The following is a 21,783-nucleotide window of genomic DNA, read 5'->3' on the forward strand; positions in this document are numbered from 1 at the left end:
CGATTCACTTGTCAGAGGGAAAGAAACACAACCGTTCTTCTAGAGTACTGCGAATCGAATGAGATGATTTTTACGGTTGATGAAAAACGTTGGTTAATTGTTCAAACCATTCAGCTGAACTCACCATTAACGTGACTTTTCATATGAACGTGGATGCTTGGTTTGAATCGTTTTATTTAAAATTTATTTATTTGATTTGCATAGTTGTACCCAACAGCTATGTTTATATAAACAGTCACAGTTGCAGGAGCTGTTCAAATATCGTTTTGATTATTTGAGGTAGAGTTTTTTCGTATGCGGGATGTCATCGGCCATACTGGTGCTAAAACGCCTTAATTTATGAAAAAGAAGTAAGTAGCTTTTTGGTCTGGCCTCATAGATCAACTACAAATTCGATGAAAATTAAGATGTTTTTTTGAAATCAGGACATTTTAAAAACCATTTTTCAAAAATCAGGACAATTCGAGAGTTTTCTATAAGTCGGGCGGTTTCTCGAAATCAGGATGGTTTCTCGAAAATCAGAACAAATCCTGAAAAATCAGGACACCTGGCACTTCTGGTCTGGCCCCCCTGCTGACTTCGCCAAAAGTTTGTTTTTGTTTTCGTTCATGTTTTGTGATGAAAATTTTATTACTATTTTTTACTGAAACTTCCAGATAAATTCAGGAAATTTAATTTATCTCTATATCCGCGGATAGGGTCAGACTACTCAGAAACTATTTGCATACGTGATAAATCAGAAGGTTATATTCCAATGTGAACGGTAATTATCTTTTTGATATAAAGACTTAATTTGGAACGCAACACAGCCAAATTTTATTTTCGTATCAAGTTCCCGTAAAACGCTGTGAAATATGGATGCAGTGTTCCGCTATGTTCACAGCTGTGATGTTAATCAAAAATTTCAAATCAAAATGTAAGTATTTGTTAACCATTGATATTTTAAAACTTTGAATTGAGAATCCAAAAATTCCAGCGGAACACTTGAAGGCGAGCATCAAGCACATTCCTTCGAAAAACTTCTGCAGCAACCTTTATTGAAGTTCACCGGAATGAATTCAGAGAAATGTCCACCTCTGAAGGTCAGTGTTCAGGTTTTTGACGACGGTCAACCTATTGGACTTCCGGTTACAACGTCATACAAAAGTTTCTCCAGTCGTTGGAGGTGAGTTATTTATTTGGTTCGAAAAGTTTTACTCAATAAAATTACTATTACAATAAAGTTACAATTACAACAAAACTACAATAGCATTGTTAACATGCATATAATAATTGGCATCTTTCTTTCTAGTTGGAACGAGTGGTTAAGCTTGCCATTACTGTTCAGTGACCTTTCGCGAAATTCAATTCTTACAATCACGATATATGATTGCGGTGGACTTCCAGGCGACGATGTCATTGTGGGAGGAACTTCTTTATCACTATTCGGTAAAAGTGGCGTGTTTCGGCAGGTGAGCTTAAAAAATGTGTTTATAAATTATAACGTATTGCAATAATAAGAATATTTAATGTGTTTCAGGGACTCTACGATCTTAAGGTCTGGCCAGAATTAGAAGGTGATGGCTATTACAATTCTAAAACTCCAGGAAAATGTAACGATAATAATCAAATGCAGCGACTTTCGAAATTGGCTAAAAAACATAGAAACGGGCAAATTGAAAAAGTATGACTAATTTTATATTTAACCCAAGTTTACTATTCGGAATAACGGAACGTTTTAGGTGGATTGGCTTGATCGACTTACTTTCAGGGAAGTCGAACTTATAAATGAAAAGGAAAAGCGAAGCTCACACTTTCTTTATCTTATGGTTGAATTTCCAGAATTCACGATTGGCGACAAAACGGTATTACATAGTTAAAGAGCAATTCCCTAATCATATGAGTTAACATAATGTTCCTTAATTACAGTGTTCTGTGGTTTATTATGAACCTGACGGAGATACCAAACATTTGTTTGTCTCGAAGCCCAAATTGGTTACTGTTCCAGATTCAGAGATATTCCAAGAAAATTTAGTAGAACGGAAACACCACAGATTGTCTCGCTCAGCTAGATCTGGACTATCTGATCGCGATGCTAAACCAACAGCAGGGTATGTTATACTCGGCTGTCATTTAACGGAAAATCTGACCATTCTATACACATTTTAGTGTACGTGATTTACTTCATTCAATAGTGTATCGTTATTCGCCCACGTCAGTTTTGAGTAGTGAAGAACAAGACTTGATATGGAAGTATCGCTTTTACTTAAGTACTCAGAAAAAAGCTTTGACTAAATTTTTAAAATGTATCAACTGGGAGACAGGTACGGAAGTTCGACAAGCACTCGCACTATTAGCCAAATGGGCACCAATGGACGTAGAAGACGCACTGGAACTCTTGAATTCTTCCTTCAGTCATCAAACTGTGAGGCGTTACGCAATATCGCGCCTTGACCAGGCTGCAGATGAAGATCTTTTACTTTATTTGCTCCAACTTGTCCAAGCTTTGAAGTATGAACACTTTGATGAGATTGTCGTAAGTCATGGTTTAGTTATTGTAATAGAAAAAAAAACTTGATTCACTTCATTTATTTTATAGAAATCCTACAACAAGCTCGCATTAGATAGAGATATGCTCAAATCGATCGAAGAAAATTCCATGGAAAATAATTTTGAGGTTTATCCAGAAACTGATGGTAAATATCCGAAAAAATTTCAGGTGATTAAGTTAATTTGCGATTTTTTTGTTTGACAGTGACCTCATATGATATTAAAGAAGACCAGTCAAGTATCAGAACTAGTAGCACCCTGGAGAATACTCCTGTTCCTTCGAGTATTTCAAAAGCAGTGTACAGTGAGGACAATTCTGTACCTTATAATTTAGCTACCTTTCTTATTCAACGAGCTTGTAAGAATCCAACTTTGGCAAATTATCTGTACTGGTATTTGTCAATCGAATGTGAAGAAGAATCCGTGCGCAAACAAGATGAACGCGTGAGAGAAATGTATGTGACCGTACTAAAAATATTCATTCGACATCTTTCCGGAGGTTTGTATAAATAGATAACAAATTAAACAAGGGTTCGCTCATTAATTCCAAGGCGATTGAAATATTTTCACACTTAAACATTTATTTTTTTTTCTTTGAAACATTGTTTTCCCGCGCCTAGGAACGATAAGCTACCCTCGTCGAAGAACGTCGTTCTTCTTCACATAATGTAAAAAAATTGATTTCAGTGAAATACCTTAATTGTACAACAGTCTCTTAGATTATGCATCATTTCAAATGTTTTATTGTCTAAATTATTTTTTTAATCTAATTTTGACAGGGAATGCAGAACTTAAAACCATTTATCAAAGTCTGAAGGAACAGCAAAAATTTATCGATAATCTGGTGAAACTTATCAAAATGGTCGCGAAAGAGCCTGGTAATAGAAAAAAGAAAACTGAAAAATTTCAAACGCTTCTCTCAGATACTGACGCAGTGAAGATGAACTTCACGAAGTTTGAGCCCTTGTCGTTTCCTCTCAATCCAGATATACAAATAAGAGGAATAATAGCGGAAAAGGTGACCTTATTCAAAAGCGCTCTCATGCCATCGAAGTAAGTTCTTTTTTTTTTTTGAAATTCTAAATAGTAGGTATTATTGTTTTCGATATTTAGATAAGAGAAAGCGTCGTTTAGTTCAGTTGGTTATGATTAGCGAATGCGGTCCGTAGTAAAATATTTTTTTTCAAGGAAATTTGTCTTTTTTCAACATTTACATATATTGCAGTCTTCTTTCAGTTTGAAATATGCCTAAACTTTGCATATGTCTTGTGGTCAGTTCTTTCGGCTTGTAAAATGTGAATTGCACATAATCATCATCGTTAGTTGGCTATCATAGCTATCATAGCCAACCAACGATGATGATTATGTGCAATTCACATTTTACAAGCCGAAAAAACTGATCACAAGACATATATACTACACAGTAGATATAAGATAACAAAATGTTGGTTCCAACGAAATATAGGAAAAAATGTGATTTATCTATGACCCGACACCATATTGTTGTCTATGACCGGGAATTTTTGTTTAATTCAACCTGATTTCTACTTGAAATTTTCATTTTTTCATCCCTATATTGCCGTTGAAAGCATAATTGTCACATGTCACAGAAAGGAAAAACGAGAAAAACGCGATCAAAGTTTAACAAAAAGATTTTGTTGTTATCGTACAGTTTTGCAATTTTTTTTTTTTTTGACTTCGATGCCGTGAATCACTAAAGTATACTCCTGTCATATTAAGCCACGATCAAACTTTTCGAAAAATGGACTATTTTCAATGAAAATTCGTGTGTGACAATTATACCGCGAAATTCTACGAATAGTCCAAAATGTTAAATTCCCAGAAAAAAAAAAAAAAAAAAAGAATAGTCCAAAAATGTCACACCACAAACATTTTCCAGTAGTTGTTTGGTTTGGCAACGCTTGTGTTTTATTCGTGAATGGTAGTTTAAATTGAAAGAATCTGATCCGGATCGGATTATTCAGAAGATGCTGGAAGCACTATACTTTCTCAACTTGTTGCCCAGCTACCACGAAATTGAAAGGATTCACTGTGTTGATTTCCATCGACTTGGTCTTTCCGATATTAATTTTGAGACCTGCTGTCTTGGAGCTTTCGGTGAGTTCCGTCGAGTTTGCTCTGCATGTCTTGCTGTCTTAGGGTGAGCAAAACAATATCGTCAGCCAGGTCAAGGTCGATCAGTTGCTCCATTGTCGAAGGATTCTATGGCACTCCTCGGTTTAGTCTACAGTCAATCGATCCAGTGGTGATTAAGATACATCCTTGTCTCACTCCAGCAGTTACCGAGATTGGATCAGACAAGACACTCGTCTCTAATAAAAACTCAAGAAAAAAATCGCGCTTGTTGGACACTTAATGCGAGAATAAAGAAACTAAACTATATTGATTTTGCAAAAGCGTTTAACCGTGTCCCGCACAGAATACTCCTTGCAAACATGGATCGCATAGGTTTTCCAGCTTGGTCACTTGATTGGATTCCTTATATCTCTTGAGCCGACATTTCACGAAAATTAGGAATCCACGATCATGAACTTTCGACACCCCATCTGGAGTAATGCAGGGAAGTCACCTTGGACCTCTTCTGTTAATAGTTTTCGTGAATGACCTATGTAAAACTTTTCAATCCGACACTCTGCTTCATGCTGTTGCCCTGTCGTTTGGGAAGGTTATCAGTGCTGTTGACTGTCTTGTCTTACAAAGCGACATCGGCAGATTAGAAAACTGGTGCCGTTTAAATGGAATGACCGCAAACGCCAAAAAATATAAGATAGTCAACTTCACTCGTGCACGAAACAGAGTCAACTTCAAATATCAACTCTCGGGATCAACATTGGAGAATATCAAGTCCACTCTTGACCTGGGAGTAAAAATTGACAAAAACTAACATTCGCATTCGCGTCTCAAGTCGTAACACGAAAGACTTCGACGACGTCTATGCTCTGAAAGCAGTGTACTGTTCTTCTGTTCGTAGCATTATGGAATACGCCGCTCAGGTATGGGCTCCTACTCAGAGTACAGACTGCTTCCGACTTGAACGTGTCCAGCGAAGTTTCGTTAGGTACGCTCTCCGGCACCTTCCTTGGAACGAATCACTTCGACTTCCGCCGTACGAGCAAAGGTGTGCCCTGATAAGTATTGCTTCTCTTGAAAAGCGTCGTACCGAGCTACACAAAGCATTTATTTTTGATGTCTTAACTTATCGTGTTAACTCTGCTTATGTACTGGAACGTGTCTAAATAAATAACCCAAGCAACCAAAAGTCTCGTTAAAAAGGTCAAACACAGCTTAATCAGCATAATCAATGTGCTGAAGCTCGTTTTATAAAGCCCAAAATTTAAGTTCTTATTGAAACTTTGAAGTTTCATTAAAGATTTGAACGGCCTTCTGTTCTTTGGTCATCACCAGCCCATGTGGTGCTGCCGGTTTCTCGGCATCCATCTTTATTCCTTCCATCATCTCAATTCATTCTACTTAATAGCTTTGTTTTTAACTTTGTTCGATACATGCCAGCACGCACTCCAGTTCTGCAACACATTTGTTTGATTTGCTTACTCAAGCAATCAAACCACCTAATGAAAAAAATTAGTCCTGATACAAGATTTGAACCGCGATCCTTCGGAATGATAGCCAAACACGCTGCCACGACGCCACGCCTAGATGTTGCCTTACCGCTAGCTAAAATTCGAAGTGGTAATAAGTTTCCTAGAATACCCGCAAGGCAGCCAGCGGCCAGCAGCGGAGTCGCATGTTAGTTATTACTCAGAAACATCACGCAACGGCATAGGGTAACGGACCTATTTTGGATTGCTTTGGGAAGTGGCTATGCAATTTTCTGGAATAAAAAAGCATATGTTACAATTTTCGACTGCTTTATCCGTTCATAACGAAGATCAAGGCTTTTTCTATCGAAAAATATCGTCGTTTGTTGCAATGTAACAAGATTTAAGCCTAAAAACACGATTCTTCAATCATTTCTCTGGTCAGTATTTTGGACCACCAGGTTTCTATTTTGGACCACCCTGTGGGCCTATTTTGGACCACCCTTAAACTAAATAAGTTTTTTTGTTCTAAATTTTGCTATATTTCGACAGCGATTGATGCGCAATTATGCGAATTATTCAGAGAATTTTGTCTTTTCTTATTGTTATAGACTAGTTAAGTTTTGTTTGTTCGATAAGAAGAATAAAAACAGTAAAATTCCTGTTATATAGAACACATAAAATGTTATGTTATGAAAATTCTGACAGCACACTGAAATCTTGACGAAATTTGTTCTGCAGTGTTCAATACTGGCCAGTTGGCTTATCTTTAGGCTTAATTTTCAGAACGCAAATCTCCTTCAGGCGACCCAATGATAAGTTGAGAAAGTCTGACATCATGAACTTCGCGACATGAATTGATGGATTTTGACTTAGTGTACCTTAGTGGATTTAGTTTGGCTTCAGTTCTGTAGATAGATTCAAAAAGATAAAAATGTGCGAGATTTATGCTATCTTTTTAGCCATCTAAGAGCCTGATTTTTTTTCACAAAAATTCAGTTTTAAGTTTGATACTAACTTCTCGGATAAAATTTATCGTTGGAGTAGTTTTCCAACATTTTTTTTTTAATTTGCATAACCACAGGGGCATAACTGAAACGCGAAGCAGGAAGGATTGGGTTGATGATTAATACGTCTAAGACGAAGTACATGCTGGCCTGCGGATCCGAGACCGACCGAACCTGCTTGTCCAGTAATAACAAGGTCACGATCGACGGCGACGAGCTGGAGATAGTCGAAGACTTTGTCTATCTCGGCTCACTGGTGACCGCAGACAATGACACCAGCCGTGAGATCCGGAGGCGAATTATCAGCGGAAGTCGTGCCTACTATGGACTCCACAAGCAACTGCGGTCGAGAAGACTTAGCCCTCGCACGAAGTGTAACCTGTATATGACGCTCATTAGACCGGTTGTTCTCTACGGGCACGAGACATGGATATTGCTCGAGGAGGACCTGCGTACACTCGGAGTATTCGAGCGACGAGTGTTAAGAACCATCTTTGGCGGCGTACAGGAGAACGGAGTGTGGAGGCGAAGGATGAACCACGAGCTCGCGCGCCTCTTAGGCGAACCCAGTATCCAGAAGGTGGTGAAGGCTGGCCGGATACGCTGGGCGGGACATGTTGCGAGAATGCCGGACGACTGTCCTGCAAAACAGGTGTTCGCTACGAATCCGGTAGGAACAAGACGAGCGGGGGCGCAACGAGCGAGGTGGTTAGACCAAGTGGAGCGTGATCTGGCGAATGTGTGGTGCCCGAGAAATTGGAGAACGGTTGCTATGAACCGAGTGAATTTTAGGAATTATGTTCGTCAAGTTATGTCGTGAGACGGAATACTATGTAAATAAAAAAATAAAAAATAAAATAATAACCACAGGGGCTGGAAAACTAGATTTTTAGTACTTTATCGCTTCTAAAAATTACAAATTTCAACCACCTTTTCCCAAGTTTTGAAACATTTATAGCTATAATTCAATATATTATTTGATATAATGGTTCTAACTGAGATATTTCAACTTTACAAAAATTTCTTCTACCTATCCAAGTTTTTTTCCTCGAAAATCATTCCTGAATGCACTCATTTTACTGGCAATCCTAAATGGTTGAAACTTTTAGACCAAACTTTCAATAATTTTTCATGAAACATAAAAAACAATGACTTAATTAAAAATTGGCGCAAGTCCAAGTTTTCATGTTTTGAGGCTTCATTAAGCTGTAGCTTTTCACAACTGCTTATCAAACAGTGGCCATTGATGTTGATTTTTAGATTCACGTGATTCAAAGCATAGTGCACAAAAAGTAAGTTAAAACTATGATTGGCTTGGTTTTATGCCGATTAAAGCGAACCTCGTCTAATGGCGAGTTTGGGCTTTGGCGAACTGATTAAATAAAATCATGCTTAAATTCCAAATTTTATTCATAATGAGTGATTGAAATAGTGTGCATAATTCTTTCATATCGTCGTACAACGTCTTATTACGTTCATGAACATTTAACATCAAGTTAAATACCCAGGTTATGCTGAGTGGTCCAAAATAAGTCCCTAAGGAATAGAGTAGAACCTATTTTCGACATGGGCCAAATTGCTATTAAAACCAGTTATTTTGCTTTTTCGAGCTTGCAAAATAGTTTTCACGTGTTTTATCATAGCTGTGAACTTGTTTGTATTTGTAAAATCCATCACAGCTATGCAGCAAACCTCTTGAAAGTTGGCTCCAATAATGGCACGTCCTCCTGAAATGGCCCTGATTCGGTCCAACTGTGAAAAATCTAAACTTTATTTTCAATTTTCTTTTCGTTAACAGCTTATTAAAATAAAATTTAAAATGTGATTAGAATCATAAAAAGTAGCTTTAACTATATTTGTTCAAAATTTTTATGAATAACATGATTTATGAGAGAAATATTGGCAAAAAGCTACAAGGTGGTCCAAAATATGTACCCGGTCCAAAATAAGTCCGTTACCCTATAAATCAAACATCCGTTAAAATAATATCGTTTTAAAAAAATTGAAATTCCATGTTTATAACTGTTAGGCATAAAATTATACAAATTCTTGAGTTAATCTTGATATTTAATTCATGAATTGCTTCAAATGACTTTGAATGTATGATAAATTCGTGGTAAGTAAATACAGTTGGACGAAATTTCAAAAAAATTACTCTTTTCAAAAACAATCCTTTGCGATTTAGCTTTAAGTCGTTCTGAGTTGAAATTTCAATACAAATTATACATTTCAACAATTTCCAAGCTACAAAAAATGATATACTGTCCTTTTCTAATGTACGTTCACATTTCATGTTCATGAAATTGCGGATATGTCTCGAAAACGGCTATTTTAGGACCTTTTTGTAACTTCGAGTCCATAGAAGACTATTTGAGACCTAATTTGTAACTTTTATACTGAATGGATGCGATTGACTTATCACAATAAAGGCTATATGAGGATCTTTTTGGAACTTCAAGTCCATAGAAGGCTATTTTAGACCCAGTTTGTAACTTTTATACTGAGTGATGCGAATGCCGTGTCACAAAAAGGCTATTTAAGGAACCTTTTGTAACTTTCATGCTAATATTCTAGAAAATTCAGTACCAATTCCCTTTATTCAGCGAAATTCGAACTTTGTAGGCACGAGTTTTACACTCAGAAAAATACTATTATGTATGCCATAAGATTCTCTTATGAAGTGGCGAGTGGCGCCATAAGAAAAATAAAAGGGCTTCTATTTTTCATAAGAACATCGTATGAAAATTGAAAGAATTTCATAAGACTCTTATGAAAAATTAGTTTGGACGCAAAAAAGTGGTTCATAAGATGTATCTTATGAAATTTATAATAAGATTTCCTCTGAGTGTAGTAGATATGGGACTTTTAGTTGCTTGAGAAATCATTGAAATGAAATTCTCTCCGATTTTGTGAATCATAAAGCAGATTTTTTTTTTAAAGTTTTATTAGTGACACTTTACCATCCTTATGGCATTCGTGTCGACATAAAGCAGATAGTTATCTGTGATTCGAATTAAAATCTTGAAAAAAGATCAAGTTCTTCATACATCAATTTTAATAAATGCTCTATTACTTGCTGGCATAAGGTAAGCTATCCATGACATAAATTCAATGTGACTAAAAAAAACTTTGAACATACTTTATTTTAGAGATAAACATTTTCGATTAAACAAATTCAAAAGTTTTCATACATTTTTTAAATAAAATTATTTAAAAAAACTGTCCTCAATGGAAATTTCCACCTCAAAGAATTTCACTAGAAAATCCAAATCGAACCCTGTATTCACATAAAATCCAACAAAAAAAAACTTCATATGAAATTCTAAAACTAAGCAAATTAAAATATGTTGTAGCGCAAGGTTCCATAAAAAATTGGGCCTGATCAGACTACGAGAAAGGGTCGTGCAAAAAACCTGAAATTTGTATGCAATTATGTTGATTTTGTTCGGGATGAACATAAAAAAAGCAGTTTTTTACCATTTTGAACTTTATCTACCTTTTTTTATATGAGTTTTCTTCAAGATTTTCTTATGGCAATATCTCAACTGAAGAACGCATTTCGATTAGAGTTGTAATAAAACAGTTATCATACTTAAAAAGGGGCTTCTAAGCGTCGATTAACGAAAATTAATGTTTTTTTTGTTAATTGACCCTTCAGAAGCTAATTTTGAAAACTTAATGTCTTTTTTTATCATAACCCTAAACAAAATGGGGCTTAGCGATGAAATACTTGTCATAATTAAAGCTTCGTTAAAAACTACAATGAAAGGAAATTGGCCGATAGAGACTTAAGAAAATGATGCAAAACTGGGTTTTTATGTTTGTTCCGAATAAAATTTCTCATAATTCCATACAAACTCCAAGGTCCGATCCCCCCAAATTTAGCATGGGACTTTGTGCTCAGCCTCGGATCAATTAAAGCTTGCAATTTTCATAATTCGCCTGATTTGGTCAATCTAGTGGCCATTAACAAACTATCAAAATAACGAAGGCTTTTGAAGTTATTAATTATTTTTCCTTTCTTTTGCAGGTAAAGTAACTAATATTAAAAAGATTTAGAAACGAATTTAAATGCTTTTACGAATCAGTGTTTCCTAGTATTGCTTCCGAGCTTCCGTACAATTTTTATACATAACACGAGAACTTATCGAGTAAATGGAACCAAATTTGGCATGTATTTGTATTTGTTTTATTAATAACCATGTAACCTAAGATACAAATCTTTTGAATTGTTACAATTTAAATTTCGTTCAATTATACTCGTTTCTTGCGATTTTCATAATTGTTTTTAACAATATTTACAGAAAACCTATCTTATGTTGTGAACCTTGTCAGTAAACACCTCTTAAATGGGGATGAATAAACCTATTGGTTTAAAATCCCAAAAAAACGCCTCTTAAAACTAGATCTCGTATGAGCAGATTTGACAAAGTATGGGAGATTATTCCATTTTCTAATACCTCTGATAAAGAAAGAACTATTATAATAAGCAGAGCTATGATGTGGGATAAGAAAATTTTTAGTTCGCAAGTTTCTCAACGGTACAAGAAGTGAACGCAAATAATCTGGTTTTCCAGTTGAATAAATTCTGTGAATCATTTCACATGCACGAATTTCATACAACTCTTCGAACCGACACCCCGACACCCAATAAAATTTGACTGAATATGCGGAACATGACTAATTCTCGGAAGCCTATAGACATATCTAACGCACGCATTTAATGCAATGCGCAATCGATTTACTGATTGAGCCTGAGCATTCAGTATAAAAAAGAACAATAAAGGAATAAAGGATAAACATAACCTTTAAAAAGATTTAATTTTGTACATGAATCAAAATATCTGGTGGTTGAATTCAGTTTTTTAAGTGTACCATAAATTTTTCCACACTGAATAGACACGTGCTTTTTCCAGTTGAGTTCGTTATCCAATGTAACACCTAGATTTTCAGCATGTTGCACAAATCTTATTGTTTCCTGATTTATAAGCAAAAGTGGCGGCTCTAAGAGGTTCTTGCATGTGCAGAAAAGCATTGCTTTTGATTTAGCTGGATTAATAGGGAGAAGGTTGTGAACTGACCATGCATGGATATTCTGAAGATCAACGTTAATTCCATGACTCATTTCTGGAAGAAAAAATAAGTTTTCTTTACACATGTAAATCTGAACAACGTCAGCAAACATTTGAATTATTGCTGCACGGAAAATAATTTTCACTTAAAATGTAAGTGACGATTGGAGTAAATTTTCGCCATTCGTCAATTCATGTGAATTTTAAGTGACCGTCAAGTGAATTTCAAGTGAGTGGCGAAGTGAATTTTAAGTTGGCAGCAATGTGCATTTTTGAATGTATGCAGTTTATATCTTTAAGTAAAGAAAATTTCTAGGTGGAATTTCGGCATTTAAATTATCAATTAACTTTGTTATTCAAACCAATTTATTATTGAAATAAAAAAATGAAAAAAATACAGTTTTTTTTTAAATACATCATTGAGTCCAAATAAATGTTCCAACATGAAAAAACCATCCGTTTTCCACTTAAATAGGACATTTTTGTTGTTGTTCTCTGCAAATAATAATAAAAAATCAATTTAATATTTTTCGAGTATTCACTGGATCTTATACTTACTTTTATTTTTATTGAACTTGAACTTGACTTGATGGCTTGAAAAAGTAGAAACAAAACAAAAATATAATTTAATATAAGGGTTACAGTTTATTCATCACAATTTATCTTCTATAACAAACAACCATCATCATGCAATATAATTTTTCATCGAGCTCTGGAAGTAAACAATTGTTTTATTATTAATTAATAACTGCGTCTAATAGCACAAACAAAACTCGTTTAAGTTCCCCTTCCAAACAACAATAAACATATTCAATTCCAACATTGTTGACATGCGATATTGGTAGATTCATTTGAATGTTAAGTGATCGGTCAAGTGACCAGAGAAGTAAATGGGCATTAGACTGCCCCAAATGACCCGACTTTTGAAAAAGTTATACGCTGCAGGCTAAAATTGATCCTGGGCCTAGTACAAGATCTCATGCCAAATTTGGGCCAGATCGGAACACGGGAAGGGGTCGCTCAACGAGCCTGAAGTTTGTATGGGATTTTTAGACATTTTGTTCGGGAGAAACATGGAAATCCAGTTTTTCATCAAATACTTTAGTTCCCGTCGGCCGATTTCTTTCAAAAGCGGGTTTTCTTAAAGCCTAAATTATGACAAATATTTCATCCGAAGACTGCATATCGATAAGAGTTAAGATAAAAAAGTTATAAGGCTTCAAAAATGGGCTAACTTTTTTAAGGATGGTATTCATCACTGTTAATGAGTCGAGGCGGTCGAACATATTGACGCCTCATTAGCAGTGATGAATACCACCGTAAAAAAAGTTACCCCATTTTTGAAGCTTAATAACTTTTTTATCTTAACTCTTATCGATATGCAGTCTTCGGATGAAATATTTGTCATAATTCAGGCTTTGAGAAAACCTGTTTTTGAAAGAAATCGGCCGACGGGAACCAAAGTTATTGATAAAAAACTGGATTTTCATGTTTCTCCCGAACAAAATGTCTTAAAATCCCATACAAACTACAGGCTCGTTGAGCGACCCCTTCCCGTGGTCCGATCTGGCCCAAATTTGGCATGAGATCTTGTACTAGACCCAGGATCAATTTTAGCCTGCGGCGCACAACATTTCACAGGTTTTGAATTTCCCATACAAATTTGAGGCAGTCTAATGGGCATCCAGTAGAATTCAAGTGCCAGTCACTTAAAACTCAAGTGATGCGTAAGTGAATATTGACTCGCTCACTTTAAATTTAAGTGAGGGGCAAGTGAAATGTACATGAGTCACTTGAAATGAAGAAATTCACTGAACTCTTACTTTTAAGAGAATCTTCAAGTGTATTTTAAGTGTGTTTTTGGGTTCAGTGTGTATAATCTCGAGCAAATCATTTATAAATAGTGAAAACAATAGCGGGCCTAGAATTCAGCCCTGGGGAACACCAGATTCAATAGGTATAAAATTTGAAATTTTTTCTTCGAAATATACGGCTTGAGTGCGATTTTTTAAATATGAGAGAATCATTTGACCTGCTTGTTTGCTAAAATTGAATTCATTTACAAGTTTTTGTATTAACTTCACATGAGACACTCTGTCAAATCGATCAAAATTAAAATAGACACTCTTTTTTTGTCTAAAGCTAGCGAAATATCATTATGAACTTTCATGAGCACTGTTTCTGTGCTGTGTAACGATCTAAAACCAGATTGAAAAATGATAAGCAGGTTATTTCTATTGACATATTCTTTAATTTGTAATTTAACAAGTTTTTCAATTACTTTAGAAATTGAAGGTAAAATACTAATTGGTCGTAAATTTGTTATTTCGTTATTATTGGGTTTCTTTGCGATTGGAATAACTTCAATCTTTTTCCACTGAAAGGGAAATTTCGAAGTAGTGATAATTGTAGCGAACAAATGAAAAAGTAAAGGTAGTGAACGTTCCAACAATTGGGCAGCCCTTCTGTTTAACTTATGTTTTAGTTATATTGGCACCACTGCCTATTTGAAATGATTCAGAATAATTCTCGCTAAATTTGCATTTGCATGCTATTGCATTCACAATTTCGTAGCTTTCACTATTTCTAGAGTGAAAACCTGGGCACTATAATTTCAGAACCGCAACTTTGGGAAAAATTAGAAGAGAAGTATTCATTAATCTCGGAAACAGAATACTTCAAAGTGGGTGTATCCACTTGACGTTTATTAAGTCCAACCCTTGTTCCAAAATTTTGCAGGAGCTAAATTTTTTCAAAAAGTTTTTTGTCGCGGTTTGGTTTAGCTTTATGAATCAGACTCGTAACCTTGTTTCGTAATAATTTATAGCGAATTTTATTTTCTATGGTTTTTAATCTTTTCCAAGATCTGCAGGCCAAATTTCTGTTTATCATGGTTAACTGGATTGCAGTATTGAACCAAGAATTTTCTTTATATTTTCTGAACTTTAGGGGAAAATACCTTTCTTGTAAACCTGTCAAAACCTGTCACACGGGAAATCTGAAACATGATTAAAGAGTGGGGCATGGGAGGGTATAAATACGAGAAATGATTGTATGATGAAATGAGGCCCCTCCTTTCTTTCAGCGGGGAGATATAAATGGAGAAAGTGGGCTTCCATACATTTTTTTTACATAACTTGAGAATTAATTGAGCAAATGGGGTATTTGAGTACAAGAAATATTTCTATCAATATTAAGTACTCACTCCTCCATCGAATGGAGAGATAGAAAGAAGATATAGAACTCTCTTTCATGTTATTGCATAACTCGAGTAGCCAACTAACCTTCCAAATGGAACCAATTTTGGCATGCTATGGAAATATTTTTATGATAATTTGAAACCATTCCTTTCCTGCAGTAGGAGCATACGATTGACGATATAGAAAGGGAGGAGGAGGGCTTCCATACAAGATTTTTGCATATTCCGAGAATTTATTTTATAAATGGACAAAATTTGACATGGGAAATTGTTTAAATATGGTTCTATGATTATTTGAGGCACCACCCTTCGTTTAGTGAGTAGGAACATAAGAAAGGGGGATGATTTCTCAGTAAACTTTGTTTGCATAAGTTCTCAATTGAAGGAACCAGCAAATGGAAAAAGTATGACATGGAAAAGTATATGAGTACGAGATATGTTTCTATGATTGTTATAGATCCTTGCGTCTTGAAATGTGGAGATGATAGAGAAGGAAAGGGTTTCATATAAATTTTGTTGTAAAGCTTAAAACTTATCAACCAATGGGATTAAAATTGATATGCGATGATTTTTGGGTATGAAAATGAATATGATTATTAGAGTCAGGGTGACTTCATTCCAGTAGTGGGATGTATGCCAGGTTATTTCACGACTAGGATTCGATCTCATGGCCGTTGGCTTAGAAGACAAGGATGCTAACCTCTGCTGGCTATTGTGGTAACTCTATGAGTTTCCAAACTGACTTCGATAAACGAATAAAAAAAGGCTGGGCTCAGAATTCTTTGTATCGTGCTTATAAAAACACAAGTGAAACGGTCTTTTTATTAATTAAAAGAAAACCTCAATAGGCATAGGTTTGGTGTTCGTATGTTTGATCGCAGTTTTATGATAGTGGAATGAGGCTTCAAAATTCGTGAACCAAAGTTAAAAAAAATTATAAATCTGTTTCGGTGATTTGATAAAAAAACGGCTTTTTCAGAGCATCAGTTTGCCATAGTTTGCTAAATTTCAATATACACCCAAAATTCAGCCTCTGTGCCAATGGCGTGTAGTCAATTACATAGCATCATTGGTACAAGAAGATAACGCGATCGGTGCTGATTCGATTTGCTCCCACCGGCATTAATCTCCCAAGTTAACCGAATTGCGTATGTCTGAAAGAAACAAAATAAAAACGCTTTCACGTCCCTCCCTATCGCACCACAAGACGAAGAAGGATGGAAATAAATACCGGCCAACTTTTTTTTTTTTTTTTTTTTTTTTTTTTTAATTCTTTTTTCTAGGATTTTAACGCTATCGCGTTATTCATCCTCTATTCCTCAGTGTCAAGTGGCATTCATTATTTGTAGTCGTCATTTGACAGTTTCTTCATATCAGTCTTGCGAGTTTGGTTTGTCGGAAAAATTTTAAAATCTTTTTCTCTTCGTCGGGGCAATTGGAGAGAGCCTGCCGAAGGTTATCTGCAAGATCACAATCCTGTCGAGCTTGTTGGTAGAAAGTGCAGTTTATGATGATGTGTTTAATTGTTAGGGGAACCTGGCACGCTTCACAGATAGGAGCATCGTCTTTATCCATCAGGTATCCGTGCGTATAATTGGTGTGCCCTATGCGAAGGCGTGTTAACATACGCCTTTCTTGAAACGATGTGCGGTCTCTCCATGGTTCGGGGGTATTTTTCAGTTCTCGAAGCTTGTTGTCTGATAGGTTGTTCCACTCCTGGGACCAAATATGGTAAATATGTTGCTTCAACCATTTGACAGCGTCGAGGGAAGGGATTTCTTGCTCTGGAGGGTCCAACTGACAGCCAGCCGATGCTAGAAGGTCGGCATTTTCGTTTCCAGGTATATTAGAATGTCCTGGTATCCAGCAAAGTGAGATATTTTTCAGGGTGGCGACTTCTGACAATTCAGCAATCCAGGGGTGCTTAAGGTTTCCAGCAGCTACAGCTTTTAACGCACTTGCGGAGTCGGAAAAGATGACGGAGCCAGAGGGGGGACAGACATTTTTTGCGGCCCACAATAGAGCAAATGCTTCAGAACTGAATACAGAACATATTGATGGGAGGGGGAGCGAAATGTTTACGGAGTCTCCGTGTATGCCGCAGCCAACCCGGCCATTCTGTGTTTTTGAGCCGTCGGTGTAGAACTTAGGAAATGTTTTGTATTTGTTTTCTACTGTGTAGCGGAAATGAGGCAAAATTATGGACGGATTATCACCAGCTCGAATTTTGGAAAGGAGCGATAAATCTGTTTTTGGGATTTTTGAGTTCCATTGTAGTAGCCTAGGCTCTTTGCGGTGACAGATTGGAGGTATGGTACCATGGAATGTATTTAGGAAACTGTTAGCTCGAAGAACCATTGGAACATCGGGACTCCGGTTTAGTGACAACCATCTGATCGATTTCATAGTTAAAGTTCTCGCTAGGATGTATTTGAACGGTAATTGACCGCTTTCTGCCATTAGAGATGGGATAGGACTACTTTTAAAGGCTCCACTAATGATACGTATTGCTTGATTATAGATCGGTTCCAATCTTTTCCGGATGATGTCATGTCCTCGACTGAAGAATCCCAGGCCGTGAAGCATTGTTGGCAGCAACCAGCCGTGTAGGAACAGAAGCAACGATGTACGTGAACCTGCACCTCTAGGACTACAAATCTTTTTCAGAATATTCAGCTTGTTGGTGGTGGCCTTCCGAACAAGGTTGATATGGTTCCTGAATTTGAGCTGATCGTCAACCCAGACGCCTAAAATTCGGAAGGATCGAACTAGGGGAACAGCTTTATAATACCGGCCAACACCAGGCAGCCAGCGAACCGAGCACTGTGCGTGTGAATGTAGCAAAAGCAACAAAAAAACATCCTTCTAATTCAATCCCTTCAATCAACCGGCAAACAACCACGGCCGAGCTGTGCGTGTGTATGCAGTAAAAGCAACAACAAAAAAAAAACATTCCTTCAATTCAATTTGCCGGCAAACAACCACGGCTAAGCTGTGCGTGTGTATGTAGCCAAAGCAACAAGAATATATTCCTTCAATTCACCGGCAAACAAGCACCGGCCAAGCTGCCCGGCTTTAGCAGCTGTGTATATGTAGCGTGTGTATGTAATAGCAGGCAGTAAGCAAAGCACAGTTCTCATTCAATGGGTTTCCCGTTTCCTCCACTCCCGTTCCCTTTCCCGTTTCCATAACAAGACGAATGAATACCTTGAAAGGAGGCCAAACGCCGGGAAGCCACTGTCGTGCGTTTCTTTTGTGATTGATCGGTGGCAGAATGCCTATGACAAATATCCCTCTTCCTGCATGAAGCTCAAATAGTACATTGGTTAAGATGTCGGTCTGGCAAGACCATTTGATTAGTGATATGGGTTCGATTCTCCCTACGGGCGCTGTAGTTTATATTTTTATTTTCTTGTTTCTGGGATGAATTATCCAATAGGAACGAAATCCCATAAAATGTTTTTCTTGTTTTGCTTGAATGTAGTGGTCATGCATCATTTTAGTTGGGAGCCGAGTCCTTATGCCAGTTACGGTTTTTCAAACATATCATCTTCGGCACAGTGCACATTTCAGCGCATTATCGGCACAGAGATGTGCTAAATAGGCATTGGATTTTTGCAACCTCTTCTATGGGTGTAGCATCAATCTCCATTTTATTTCATTGCTTTAGTATTCGGTTTTGCGCAATTCTTACTAGCGTCGTTTGGTGATCGGAAGTTCAAATGTGGTAATCATAATTATAGCAGAGACGTTACGGTTTGCTGATGTGTCTCGCATTGTATCGCAACGACTTATCAAGTTGATAAGTGTATTGTGCTGCATCACTTTTGAGGTTCAGTTCATCTTTATCACCGACGAATAACGTCGAACCGTACATTCCGGGGAGTATTTCTTTGGCTCAATATCTTGATCAATTGGAGTTGAGTGGAGTGGGAGATAGGTTGTTTGCGAATGAATGATTTGAGACCCTCCCGTTTTAGGGTTGAGTAGGGAAGAAAGAGGCAGATTTTATTCATATTATATTTGACATAACTCTAAAACTCTTATCAAACAAATGGAGCCAAATGTAGCATGTAACATTTTCCAGATGTATTCGAAATATTTCTGAGGTATAGTCCGTGAGCCCTTCCAGTATTGAAAGGGGGAGAGGGTGAGAAATTTATATCAATTAATTAATAAAAAAAACTTATCAAGCTTATAAAAACAAATTTAAAATTTCAAAGCTTGAAATCGAATTAAGATAGTTTCTGCATTGTATTGCAATTCGAGACTTCAGCTGCAGCTCTCATTCTTAGCGGTAACTTTCGATTTATGTTGTAATTTGATTTTAAAGCATGCTCACAAAAACAATTAAATTTTGAATACTTTTTAGAAAATATCAATCATTTTTTAAAGTTGTAGCAAAGCACACCGGGTCAGCTATTACATAAATAGTAATCTAAACTGTTTAAAATACTAAAAGATGCAAATTTAAACCTTTGATTGGGTTTTTATTTATTCAATTTCAGGTTAACTTTCCTCACGACAACTCCTACCGAGTATGTGGCAATTTTTAAACATGGTGACGATTTACGCCAGGATCAGCTAATATTGCAAATGATAACACTGATGGACAAACTTCTGCAGAAAGAAAATCTGGATCTCAAACTAACCCCATACCGGGTGTTAGCCACTAGTTCGAAGCATGGATTTATGCAGTATATCGAGTCGATAACAGTGGCTGATGTGCTGACAGCTGAAGGTAGTATACTCAACTTCTTCCGTAAACACCATCCATGCGAAAGTGGCCCGTTCGGCATCGTCCCGGACGTTATGGATACTTATATTAAAAGTTGTGCTGGTTATTGTGTTATAACGTACATTCTTGGTAAGTGACCAATACGAATAGCATAGAATTTTATACATATTTTTATCTCCTAACTTGAACTTGACAGGTGTTGGTGATCGTCATTTGGACAATCTTCTGTTGACAGATACAGGAAAGCTATTTCATATCGACTTTGGTTATATTTTGGGACGCGATCCGAAACCCATGCCGCCACCAATGAAGCTCAGCAAAGAAATGGTCGAAGCCATGGGTGGGCTGAACTCCGATTACTATCAAGAGTTTCGTAAACTTTGTTATACAGCATTTCTTCATTTGCGACGACATGCTAATGTGATGTTGAATTTGTTTGGGCTGATGGTAGATGCATCAATTCCTGATATTGCTCTGGAGCCGGATAAGGCTGTAAAGAAAGTTGAAGATAATCTACGGCTAGATTTATCGGATGAGGAAGCAGTGCAACATTTGCAAAATCTATTGGACATTTCAATTACTGCTGTTATGCCGGCCCTGGTAGAACAAATTCATAAAATTGCACAGTACTGGAGAAAGTGATGGAAAAAATGTGATGTATTTTATGAACGTAAAGCTTACAATTAGATACTAACTAATTATCTACCATGTGTTACTTATTTTGATGACAAACATTGGAACACGCTGGTTTTAATATAAACCTCCAAAAAGAAGGCATTTTTTTAGTACTGGTCGGTCATTATACCATGGGATTTTTCTTTAATTTGGCACGTCCATTATTTTTATCTTTTTTTTTTATTTGTTAGTTCTTGTAATATTAGACAAAACTTTTATTTTTTTTGAAAATAAGGTTTATTTTAATTTCCGTTGCCCAACTTTTTTTAAATCATATTGACAATTTATTAACATTTTTAGATGGTTTTCAAAAACAAGTTTATATGAGCAAATAATAAAGGATTCAAGAAATTACTGTAGCAGCCAAAATGGCCATGTTGAATTTCATAAACGACCAAAAAAATCTTGTTGATCGGTCCAACAAACTAAGCTGTGCAAAATTTCAGCTCATTGAATTCGATTTAGGTATTCACCAAATCGGAAAAATCGAAATTTAAATTTAAGGGATGAATCATCCTTAAGGATGAAAATCCTGAAAAAAAATTTATGTGTTTTAATTTCGATGCCAAATGTTAAATGTCGAGATGTAGTGTAATTAAAAAAATTGGCCAAAAATCCTCTTTCAGGAACTCAGTACATAAAAATGAAAAATACGATTAAAAAAAGTAAAAAAGGAAAAAAATAGTGTTAAAAATTATAATATTAAAATTTGTAATTTTTGGAAGTATTGTAATTTTTATAGTTTTTGTGATAATTGTAGTCATGTTTGAAATTTTTCAATGCCTTTTTGCGATTTTTATTTTATAATTTTTTTTTTTAAATTTTTGTTATCTATCATTTTCTAATTTATGCAATATTTAATTTCTAGAAAAAAAAATCTTTTTTGACAATTTATATTTTTCATTTTGTTAAAATAATTCTTTTGTTTAAAACTCTCTGTTGTATGACATTTCCAAATTGTTAAAGATCATGCTCTTCTTGATAGGTTAGTTTGGTAGTAGCT

At 36.0% G+C, this 21,783-nt stretch overlaps 1 protein-coding gene across 1 annotated transcript; it reads left to right on the forward strand.

Moving 5' to 3' along the window:
• The first annotated feature begins 578 nt into the window (after positions 1 to 578).
• On the forward strand, positions 579 to 20,810 carry LOC129745871 (phosphatidylinositol 3-kinase catalytic subunit type 3). The gene is made up of 12 exons (XM_055739241.1): positions 579 to 916; positions 977 to 1,165; positions 1,292 to 1,451; positions 1,520 to 1,663; positions 1,722 to 1,844; positions 1,909 to 2,090; positions 2,149 to 2,515; positions 2,579 to 2,675; positions 2,735 to 3,028; positions 3,309 to 3,582; positions 19,876 to 20,234; positions 20,302 to 20,810. The coding sequence occupies exons 1-12, from the start codon at positions 855 to 857 to the stop codon at positions 20,745 to 20,747; spliced, it is 2,697 nt and encodes an 898-aa protein (XP_055595216.1). The 5' UTR covers positions 579 to 854; the 3' UTR covers positions 20,748 to 20,810.
• The last annotated feature ends 973 nt before the right edge of the window (positions 20,811 to 21,783 follow it).

The sequence above is a fragment of the Uranotaenia lowii genome, chromosome 2 (genome assembly GCF_029784155.1).
Source record: "Uranotaenia lowii strain MFRU-FL chromosome 2, ASM2978415v1, whole genome shotgun sequence".
In the NCBI taxonomy this organism is placed as follows: domain Eukaryota; kingdom Metazoa; phylum Arthropoda; class Insecta; order Diptera; family Culicidae; genus Uranotaenia; species Uranotaenia lowii.